Below are 12,363 nucleotides of genomic sequence, written 5' to 3' on the forward strand. Positions count from 1 at the left end.
TGCCAGCGAGGAGATGTGTTTGAAAAATGTTTAGATATTTCCCCTGTTGAGAGTGTCTTTCCTTCCTTGTGATGTAAAATGAGGACAAAACATCACTGTATGTGAGGCTACGGTGTTGGGGGATCATCATCATTACTTGGATATCATTCATTCGCTCGCTTGGCAGTCCGCGGCTTGGCTGGACACTACTTGTCTCCACTAGCCGGCGGGCTATATTCTTGTTTCATTTTGCTCCTCTTGTGTCGCCTGACAGGCTACATCTGTGTCTAAAGCTCTTACTTTCTCATGCTCCAGGCGGTCGCCCCATGCACAGATCTGCGGTCTTTTTTTCGGGCCCCTTCTACCTACCACTAGGGCTAGACTGAGCTATTTTCTGTATGGGTTTTGGACGGGGGCTTGAACCTAATTCGTACCATCTTCCTCAATGGGCATTGATTCATGACCTTGTGTGGCCCTCAAGGGGGGCCTCCTTTCTTTTTAAAAAATGGGGAAGAATGTTTAACTGGGGGAACTCTTCTGGGGCTTTCTTCTTTCATGGTTATTTTTCTTCAGTCATGTGATGCTGCTCCCAGCTCCTATGTGCTTGGGTTTGCCTCCATGTTTTTTGCCTTTACTTTAGCTTTTTTTTCTCTTGTCTTGACAAAGGTTTATTGTCCTTATTTGTGGAGCTTGCAATGTTAGTGCTCCCAGTCTTATGAGGAATTTATTGAATGCAGTTCCATCATTAATGCCTCTGTGTTGTATCCAATGTCTCAAATGGTAATATCCACTCTTGATCTTTCATACCATACATTTGCTTACATTCCTCAAAAGATGTAATTGTTCCTCTAAAAAAGAAGGGTTCTCTCTCATAAAGGGCAGGCTTTCCCTGACACAGCCACACCTCACCTTCAAACAGCTGTATTGTGTGCAAAAAGGGAAAGTGCACCCTATAATATTGAATGCGCTGCACTCAGGGCCCCTGTGAACTAGTGCTGCCCTAGAGGCAGTGCATTCAAGTGAAATACAGAGTGGCTTCTTCAGGTCTGCTCCATGTTTCACTGTGCAGTTGGCAACCCTTCCGCACCTTTAAAAGGGGAGATAGAAACGGTCTCAAGCGGGTGCAATGACTGACCGCACCAGCCTGAGAGGACATGTCTGGGTGGGGTCAATAGAATCCCCTTGACGCCGCTCAGGAGCAGTGAAAAGTCATTCAATTCATGCAAAATATTGGAATAAATGAGCTTGCGGTCAGATTTACCAATCTTTCAAGGAGGGCAGCAAGAAGAGAAAGTGGTCAGCCTGCTGTTAGTGCTATTGGGTTCCCAACCTCTAGTAGTATGCTAGGTATTTAACTGTAATACTGTATATTTGCCCCTCAGATCCTGCAACCTTGATAGTGGTGTTTGGGGTACTTCTGCAAAACGTGGGACTTAAAAAATGTTCACAATAGAAATTCCTGGAAAACCCACAGGAGACCAGGATCTATCTGCCAGCTTACCCGCACAAGGTATATTGTTAGTAGGTGCTGCGTCCTGGGAGGTGACGCAATGCTGAGGAGCAGCGAAAAGTTACAAACAAGCATTGGAAATGCAATAGGTCTCGGATTTATTTGAGTTAGAGCTAATGGCATTGTAAATGGCAATGTCTTTTAGCCATGTGTTATGGAGTGTATGCATGTGGTGTGTAGTGGAATTATGTGGTTTGGATTGGAATTGTTCACCCTACACACTCACACACTGTTTACCCTGCACACTCACACACTGTTCACCCTGCACACTCACACACTGTTCACCCTGCACACACACACTGTTCACCCTGCAAACACACACTGTTCACCCTGCAAATACACACTGTTCACCCTGCAAACACACACTGTTCACCCTGCACACACACACTGTTCATCCTACACACACACACTGCTCACCCTACACACTCTCACACTGCTCACCCTGCACACTCACACACTGTCACCCTTCACACTCACACACTGCTCACCCTACACACTCACACACTGCTCACCCTACACACTCACACACTGCTCACACTCATACACTGCTCACCCTACACGCTCACACACTGCTCACCCTGCACGCTCACACAATGTTCACCGTGCACGCTCACACACTGTTAACCCTGTATACTCACACACAGCTCACCCTGCACGCTCATACACTGCTCACACTACACACTCACACACACTCTGCCCTCAACAGCACTCTGCCCTCAACTGCACTCTGCCCTCAACAGCACACAGCACTCTGCCCTCAACAGCACACAGCACTCTGCACTCAACAGCACACAGCACTCTGCACTCAAAAGCACACAGCACACTGCCTTCAACAGCACACGGCACTCTGCCCTCAACAGCACACAGCACTCTGCCCTCAACAGCACTCTGCACTCTGCCCTCAACAGCACTCTGCACTCACACAATGTTCACCCTGCACGCTTACACACTGTTAACCCTGCATACTCACACACTGCTCACCCTGCACGCTCATACACTGCTCACACGACACACTCACACACTGCTCACCCTACGTAATGCGAAAAGACCTAGCTCTGCCCTTTGGCCTGTGCTTTAATCGTACAGTAGGTTGTGAGTAGTTGCGCTTGATTGGTTGAGGCGTCCCCTCCTTGCTGCTCCCCTCACAAAGGGCCGGCTGCCTCAATGAAGCTCCCAAGACACGTGCTCAGCTGTTCTTTGTTTGAGCTCCTGTGTGTCAGTGCACCGTGTAAGCGCACAAGCATACCCTGCTCTCTCTGGAACAGTCACTCTGCACTCTGCCCTCAACACTCTGCCCTCAACAGCACTCTGCCCTCAACAGCACTCTGCCCTCAACAGCACACAGCACTCTGCCCTCAACAGCACACAGCACTCTGCCCTCAACAGCACACAGCACTCTGCCCTCAACAGCACACAGCACTCTGCACTCAACAGCACACAGCACTCTGCACTCAACAGCACACAGCACTCTGCCCTCAATAGCACACATCACTCTGCCCTCAACAGCACTCTGCACTCTGCCCTCAACAGCATGCACTCAACAGCACACAACACTCTGCCCTCAACAGCACACAGCACTCTGCACTCAACAGCACACAGCACTCTGCACTCAACAGCACGCAGCACTCTGCCCTCAACAGCACTCTGCCCTCAACAGCACTCTGCACTCTGCCCTCAACAGCACTCTGCCCTCAACAGCACTCTGCACTCTGCCCTCACCAGCACTCTGCACGCAACAGCACTCTGTACTCAACAGCACACAACAATCTGCACTCAACTGCACACCGCACTCTGCCCTCAACAGCACTCTGCACTCTGCCCTCAACAGCACTCTGCACTCAACAGCAGTCTGCACTCAACAGCAGTCTGCACTCAACAGCACTCTACACTCAACAGCACACAGCACTCTGCACTCACCAGCACACAGCACTCAACAGCACACAGCACTCTGCACTCAACAGCACTCTGCACTCAACAGCACTATACACTCAACAGCACTCTGCACTCAACAGCACTCTGCACTCAACAGCATACAGCAAGCAACAGCACTCTGCACTCACCAGCACACAACACTCTGCACTCAACAGCACTCTGCACTCAACAGCACTCAACACTCTGCACTCAACAGCACACAGCACTCAACAGCACTCTGCACTCAACAGCACACAGCACTCTGCACTCAACAGCACACAGCACTCTGCACTCAACAGCACACAGCACTCTGCACTCTACAGCACTCTGCCCTCAACAGCACTCTGCACTTAACAGCACTCTGCCCTCAACAGCACTCTGCCCTCAACAGCACTCTGCCCTCTACAGCACTCTGCCCTCTACAGCACTCTGCCCTCTACAGCACTCTGCCCTCTACAGCACTCTGCCCTCTACAGCACTCTGCCCTCTACAGCACTCTGCCCTCTACAGCACTCTGCCCTGTACAGCACTCTGCACTGTACAGCACACAGCACTCAACAGCACTCTGCACTCAACAGCACACATCACTCAAAAGCACTCTGCACTCAACAGCACACAGCATTCTGCCCTCAACAGCACTCTTCCCTCAACAGCACTCTGCCCTCAGCAGCACTCTGCACAATACAGCACTCTGCACTCTAGAGCGCTCTGTACTCTACAGCACTCTGCACTCAACAGCACTCTGCACTCAACAGCACTCTGCCCTCAACAGCACTCTGCACTGAACAGCTCACAGCACTCTGCACCCAACAGCACACAGCACTCTGCACTCAACAGCACACAGCACTCTGCACTCAACAGCATACAGCACTCTTCACTCAACAGCACACAGCACTCTGCACTCAACAGCACCTAATGCTTATAGAGTGGTCTGTATTCCGGTTTGTACGGAGGACACATGGGTTGTCGACAAAGGGAAAGAAGGAATGGAAAGCAACAAAAGTGCCCAAACGCCTTGGATGGCATCCCTATGAGGCAAAAAGGGGCCTCGGAGAGGCTCTGTGGCACTGGCATACGTATAGTGTACAGGGGCCACTTTTTACAGACGCCTCACCTTGAATCCAACTGGTACAGAGTTTGAGGAGGATAGCATAACCTCACAGCGATCACACAATGAGCCAATGGAGAGCCCAGGATTGAAACTGAACATGGGGCCAACACTGGGGTTTAAGATGCCAAGGAAAAAGGCACAGGTGGGATTAAATGCACAGAATGCTCGTACATTTATTGTTTAAGCGCTGAGGTATTTCACAGGTACGGAGTAAGTGTTAGGAGGCTCAGGCAGGAAGGGTAGGGTTCACTTCATCCAGTGGGTTCTCTACTGTGTAACCCAGACACCAGGCTAGAGGTAATTTGTTAAAGCTTTTGCAATAAATTATAAGAAACACACCTCTGAGAAGCACCAACATTTTTTTTTTCATTTGAAGCACTGATACCCAGTAAATACCCAATACAGGAGATAACAACAATATTGAAGTAAAGTAAAGGACTGGGATGCGGCCGTGCAGGAGGGACTAGCACAGAGTTCAGGTCTGGGAAGGTTATTGACGGAGGACGAGTGTCTGCTCACAATTTGGAAGGCGTGTGGGGCCCTTGGGTTTCTGTGGCTGAATACATGATTTTGTTTAGTTGTGTCTAAATATGTTTTCCTGTCCGTAGAGCCTCCCCCTGCACCCGAACAACGCACGCAGAATAAATTATTATCTTGAAATAATATCACTGTAAGTAATCTCTGTGACCCCCCCCCATTTCTCACATGTGGTCCTGTTTTAGATCTAAAATAACCTTTTTTTATGGATGTTACGTTAAAGCAAACATATTTCTCTGCAAATTGTCTGTAATCGACACTCACACACCACTCAGAAAATTAAATCAAAGGAAAACGCAATTGAAAACAATCTGTTTAAAGAATTTTTCTGGGGCATCAGGGCAAGGTCTCTGCAGAACAAAGCTGGGTGGAATCAGTGTGCGCAATATATAATTGTACTACTGTGACTGGTATGGTAGAATTGCTGCAGCTGATACAGTGGAATTCTTGATCCGGAGTTCGTCCGGCTTCTTGCCCCGTTCACCTTTTCAGCAGTGTTTAAAAAGCTCCATTTGTGCCCGTGCCGGGTGGCAGAGGGCATCTAAATACCACGCCTACTTGCCTCTGGCAGCTTTGCCGAGGGGGTTGTGTCTCCTCCCTGCTGCTTGTCGCTATCAGCTGCCATTTGTTGGAGGGCTGCCCACCCAGCTGTGCAGAACGGGATCTGACAAATTAGGCTTGGAAGGAGCCACTCATAGACGGCTGGGGGCTGCTTGCTGCTGGGCTCAGGCACACTGGGTGCGTCGGTGGGGCCGTGCAGGAGGGACTAGCACGGAGTTCAGGTCTGGGAGGGTTAGTGACGGAGGACGAGTGTCTGCTTACAGGTTTAAAGGCGCGTGGGGTTCTCTGCTTTCTGTGGCTGAATTGCAAGATTTTAAAACAACACAGTATGATAAAATGTAATCTTCAAAAAACCGATAAAATATAATCTCGAAAAACGGACATACATTAAGCAGCTGCTAATACAACAAGGAAGCTGCGCGCTGAGCGCTGCAGAATTGTGAACGCGCCCGTTCACTAACGGAGGCACCCTGACAGCTCCTAATTATAATTTATGTACTTCTTAGCGCGAGCACGCACGAAATATGCCCAAAATGGCGGAACTAAACTACATTTACCCTATCACTTCAAGCCTATTAAAACGAAAACACAAGGAAGACGAATCACTGACCAGATGACAGAAAACGCTAAGGAATGTCTGGAATTTCTCTCTCCAAGGCCCTAGGAGATACTTCTTCTTTTTTTTCTCCTTTAACATTAGTTCTCAAACTCCTCCCAGTTTCACTGGGAAGGAGTCCGAGCCCTAAAAAGGGGAGCTCCCTCAAGACCTAAATTTCTTTTTTCTAATTCAGCACGAATTCAAAATGGGCTAAATATGAGATTTAAACAAAATGCAAAAACATCAACATATTCATCTGTCTTAACATTATTTTTTATTTTTTATTATTTTATTTCTTTTATCAAAATTATTTTTATCAGCAGCGAAAAGTTATTCATGCAAATATTGGGAAAAATGAGCTTGTGGGCAGATTTACTAATGTTCAAACAAGGCAGCAAGTGGAGGTGCTGTGCTACTTTCCCTGAAAGGGAGAGCGCGGAACTGTGCCATATTTACAAAGATTTAGAGCGGTTCAGCTCCGTCCCTGTACTGGCACACTGTTGGCTCATTATATCCAATGTAGACTCCCCTGCACCATAGTGCAGCGGTGCGAGTGGTATAGGAGGGTAATACTGCCTGTATTGTGGGTAGGATTGTTTTTGTGAAGGAAGAGATGCCTTATTGCACAAAAGCAATCCTTAGAAGCATATTCCTCTTTCTATGTGTGCTGCAAAGGTGAAGCGCATATGAAAAGAGCGACGAAACAAGGAGATATTGAGATATTTCTCCTCATTATGCCAAGATTTAGTAGGTGCACCTTTTTGTTGCTAAGACAGTTTCCCAGAATTTATTAAATCTGGTTTTGCATCAAAATCCATGGGAAGAAGCAGGGAACGCCCATGCCCCACCCAAGGAAAGCCTCTCCGACACAAGGCAATGCACATCAGCGCTATGCACTGTGTTACTATTTTTTTGTTTAGTAAAACACACAAATCGCACTGTGCAGTGCTTGTCTTAGTAAATCCTTAATATATCTTCCTTCAGAGTTGTGTCAAAAAAGTTATGCAACCCCAACACAAAATGTAAGTAAATCTTGGCCTAAAGCTCTGTTCAAGAGAGGTAAATAAGTGGTATTTCTGATGTAGTTTAATGATTGTATAAGAAGAAAAGAAAACAACACCGATTTACTCATAGATTTGTCAGAAAAGAAGTGATTGCTTGTCAAGTTTGCTAAAAGTACTTTTGTTTCTTTGGTTGCGCTGCTGCTTGCAAGCCAGCCTATACTTGTCTACACTTACACTGGTTTGATTACCTCCAGAGCCAAAGGAATGCTTGTGCTGGCATTAAAATAGTCTACAAAGGTAATAGAAGACATTTATTGTAGCTAAAGTTCAAATCTTTAACCCTCATTCAGAGAATCCTTTGCACTTGTGCTACAGGCATAATGAGATAGCAATAAGAGTATTTGACTATTGAGTCAGGATTGAAAGTTCTCAATAAATTAATGATGCCTATAAATTGAGTCAATCTACCCTTGGCATTCAGCAATGTCACACATTTAGTTAAAGTATGAGCATGGCCTACTTCCGCTATTTCGCATAGAATCCTTTAGGGGAGGGTGATCGGTTGATGAATGTATTATGATTTTCAGATTCACCCCTGCCAAACCCTAAAGGACGTCCATGTATTTAGGGCATGACATTAAAGTCAGACAATATCCTGGTAGGGTTGCCACACTTCCAAGAGAAAAAGAAGGGCCATTTGTTGTGGACGAGTTTGTAAAAGGTCAAAGTGATATCATAGAGGAATGTAACAAAAATCGCATGAATTCAATTGTAGAATGGCTCTTTAACATTTGTTTACTTTATTGGTCATGTATCATTAGCGCATCTCTAAAGCACATTTAAATGTGCTCTCTATTCATATTTGCTGTTCGACGAATGTACAGATAAAGGTTAAAAATACCGGGTTTGGATCATCTATGAAAACCAGCTAGGTGACAACCCTTCTGAGAACAAAAGGCCGGATGTATCAAAGGGTTTTACCCATTCTGTCTCAATGGGAAAATGTGTTCGGACATGTGGCCATATATTCTGAATACAGGCAACACACTTTGTAACATGTGCCACACTCGCCATACTAAGTTTACCATTTGCAAATGCTGTGTGATTAAAAGCTGCCTACCAAAATCACAGGAAGAAAAATGGTACGGCTCGTGTTGCGTGCCATGCATAGCATAACTAGCAATTCCATTGATTTCCTGCTTTGTTTTCAGTGAAACATATCCAACCTTCAACTGTGGTTTTTTTATATGATTTTCTATCTTTTTTTTATCATGCACTTAATTCTCCTGAACCCATTCTGCGCTGTGTTTTGGTTGAGCCCAGCGGGAGGTGCCCGAAGGGTTTGATCTTAGGTCAGACCTGCAGCACCTGCCTGTGCACCCTCCCAGGGTATTGTCTCATTCACACATTTTATATACAGAAAAAATATAAATGTTATGAAAATTGTGATTTTTTTGTACAAAATGGTATGTTTTCTTTTCATACAAAGTGTCCGCTCTTGACTGCCATTCTCATATAAATCACAATTTAATGTACTGAACTACGTTTTTTTCTGATTGTGTACCTATTGTTGATGTACTCGCGAGCCCTGAGCCCTCCCCTGGGGTCTGGCGGCTCTCACAGTCCCCTCCCATTGCTTTGGAAATAATTTGAACACAGCACCATTTTCTTATTGACAACATTTTGATTATGAAAATTTCAAGCAAAATAAATTGACAGCCAGGCAGTCACATTCCGCAAAACGTCCAAATATGATTGACAGAAATTATTATTCAAAAACGTAACTTTAAATGGCCTGTACGAAGTATTTCAAACCCTTTAAACCCTCCCAACACCTTTTTTGAATGTCAATATCTAAAAGACTACAGAAAGGATTTACTGAAATCCACAAAAGCATGCTTTCAGAGAAAATCTCTACTTTCAAGGTTTAGATCTGTTCAGCTGTTTTTTGCTCCAGATGAGAGCAACATTTCCCATGGAAGCATTACATGGATTGCACATCTTTTTTAAGCTCTACCATCTTATCCTTTTGTCTATGCACAGATGTGCATAACATTTGACATGTCGGACCTTAACTGGCTACAATAGGTGAGTGCCAAATCTGATGCCTACTCAACTAAGTGGCCCAGGCTTATGAGCAAACATTATGCTTTTTCTGTGGAAAGTGTGAATTCACCATAAATACACTGGGGGGACTGCCATTGTATAATGCAAGATAATATGATTTTGCTCTTTAATCTCACTGGTTCTTCTGAATCAGTAGAGTAATATTCAAATATGTTGAAGTGTGTTTTTTAAGTGCGCTTGGGTTTAGTGACATAATTATATACTTGTAATTGGTGGAAAGCGAGACAAAGATGAGAACATCAGGAAAAAGTAATCAGACTGTGTGTGGCCGATAGAAATGTTATGTTATGCTATCTTATGTTGTATTATGCTATCCTATGTAATTTAATGTTCTGCTATGTCATGTTGTATTATGCTATCTTATGTAATGTTCTTTTATGCTATAACACGCCATAATATCCTATCCTATGTAGCCTTATGTAGTGCTGTGTCATATTGTTTTATACTATCTTATGTAATGTTATAAAATGCTATGTCATGTCAAGGTATCTTTTGTAATATTATGATGTTCTATGTCATGTTATATCATCATATCTTATGTAATTGTATGCATTGCTATGTTATGCCTTCTTGTGCTGTCTTATGTCGTATTATTTTATGCGGCTCTTCTAAGTCCAAATAGGTTTGTGGTTCCTATGTGTGGAAAAGAAGCGACAGAGCTTGGTAATTGACCCCTTACACCCAAGAAGGTAGGATTCCGAGGATACTTTACCAATCACAGCATCTAAGCACTTGTTCCCACACGCGTTGCAGCACTTCTGCGTCTGAGGGCACTCGCTGTCGCACTGACACTGTGGTGGAGGCAGTGGCATCTCGCACATGACATTTAAGATGGGGCATGTGCCCGGGTGCGGTACATCTGAAACACACAATCAGGAATATTAACATTCTGAATTAGAAACACAGCACTCCTGGGTTACCAGCACAATTGGCACAGGCTGTTTACACATCTTCACACTGAATTATCCTTATAGATGGTTTGACTCCCTTGAAATTAAGGAGATTGAAAAAGCATCCAAGATGTGTAGAGGGACGGCACATAGATGCATCTTTGCCAAACAACTGGCTCGTGTAAGTCACATGAAGGTGTATCACCTGATATCCCCTCCAACCCTCCTCTCTCTCCTACTATTCTTATTTTTCTTCTCCATCAGTACTCTTTCTACTACTCCTTACCCTACCTCTCATCAGTCTTCTCTGAAACTCTGAACTTAACAGATTTTCACTCTAGTGCACTTCACTCTTCTCTTTACTACTGTTAACACCACCCTACGCGATACTCTTTACTGTACCACACTTAACTCTATCACTTTTCTTTCCACTGCTTTTCTCTCTGGCATTCTTCACTCTATATCTTTTCATCGTACCACTCTTTCTTTCTTTAGTCAAGGTTGTACGCCTGTTCTTAAGATGGCAATTCGTCTCTTCTGTTGACTGAGTGAAATAACTCTGTGTTGCAGCCTGGATTGGGGGAATATTTTTTATTGCTGAGCAGTATGTCTTAACTTAGGTGGGTTCTGCAGGCTGCTGCATGCTTATGAGAGGGGATTCCTGCTTTGTGAGTGATGAAGCTTGTAGCGTTACTCATGCTGTGGTGTAGGAATGGGCATCTGCTGTTATGATGGCAGTTTATCAGCTCTACCTTTCTTGCCTGGTGCAGCTCTATGCTCCGGTTCAGATCTTTCCATAGCTAACAGAAGGATCCCACACAGGATACAATTCTAACAGGTACACCAAGAAACAATTTTGATTGCATCTAACAAGAGCCTCAAACCTGATGAAGAGGGATTGGTTACTTACCTGTAATCCTAGTTCTCTTCCAGGGGTATCCTCATCAAAGTCATAAGCATTAGAATATTCCCGCCCATGCGCGGGACCCCAAAAACACAATCATATATTCATATATGTGCCCCACATATATGCATTTCCATATATATATATATATATATGCACTTTTTTCCAGCTGTATCCGCCAAAATGAAGAAAACCTGTAACTGATCCTGTGGCGTGGAGGAGTTTTCGTACATATATATATATATATATATATATATATATATATATATATATATATATATAAAAATAAGCAACTGCAGCCTCATACACACCAGAGCTGAATAATGCTGTAAGGACTCCCCATTATATATTGAAAACATGCATTAGAAACAGGGAAAAACAACAATAGAAACATGTTTTGAATCTGTTTTAACACCTTCAGCGCGGCGCGAATTTTCGCGCTGTGCTGAAGGTTCTAAAAAACGGGCGGGGCCGTGACGGAACGGTTCCGTCATAAGCACAGCCCAACCGGCGCTCATGATGGAACCGTTCCGTCACAAGCATCGAAGGGGTTAATGCTTAGCAGACAGCAGAAACTCTCATAAAGGACTGAAAGCATAGACAGCTCCCAGGCTGCATTGCAGAAACACAGTCTAAAAAGACTGAAAAGCTAACTCATAGCAACATAGGGATAAAACTGGCAACGTGCCTTTAAGGCAGTCATGACCCCCCAGCTTCCCATCATGCCTCAGGGGTGACAGTTAGGTCAGTTGTTCTTTGCGGTGACTCAAAAAGCCATGGCATAAAGAGTTGACAATACCTTTAAAATACAAGAATCCTTTGCCCGGGTAGGCGGGAGGGTTGCTTATGACTTTGATGAGGATACCCCTGGACGAGAACTAGGATTACAGGTAAGTAACTAATCGTTCTCTTCCAGGGGATCCTCATCAATAGTCATAAGCACTAGAATAGAATAGCGAGCCTCACCTCATCCCCCTGCGGGCAAAGGAACATAATGGTAAACTAACCAATCAGCTTAGATAACCAAGCCTGGACAGATAGATCACTATCCGAAAAGATTCCTCAAGGAGGCTTGGCCCACTTGAGTATCAGCCCTGGAATCGGATTCTACGCAGTAATGCCTTCTGAAGGTGTGAACCAATCTCCAGGTTGCAGCTTTACACATTTATGACATTGGAACATCATGCAAGAAAGCTACAGTGGCCGCTTTCCCCCTAGTGGAGTGTGCTTT

At 44.7% G+C, this 12,363-nt stretch overlaps 1 protein-coding gene across 1 annotated transcript in view; it reads right to left on the reverse strand.

The window, feature by feature from the left end:
* LOC144762990 (uncharacterized) overlaps positions 1 to 12,363 on the reverse strand; it is a 318,770-nt gene that overhangs the window by 55,317 nt on the left and 251,090 nt on the right. Inside the window, exon 14 of the mRNA XM_078648303.1 lies at positions 10,051 to 10,197. Within this exon, the coding sequence (XP_078504429.1) occupies positions 10,051 to 10,197 (147 nt within the window). The remainder of the gene's footprint in view (positions 1 to 10,050; positions 10,198 to 12,363) is intronic.

The sequence above is a fragment of the Lissotriton helveticus genome, chromosome 6 (assembly GCF_964261635.1).
Source record: "Lissotriton helveticus chromosome 6, aLisHel1.1, whole genome shotgun sequence".
In the NCBI taxonomy this organism is placed as follows: Eukaryota; Metazoa; Chordata; class Amphibia; order Caudata; family Salamandridae; genus Lissotriton; species Lissotriton helveticus.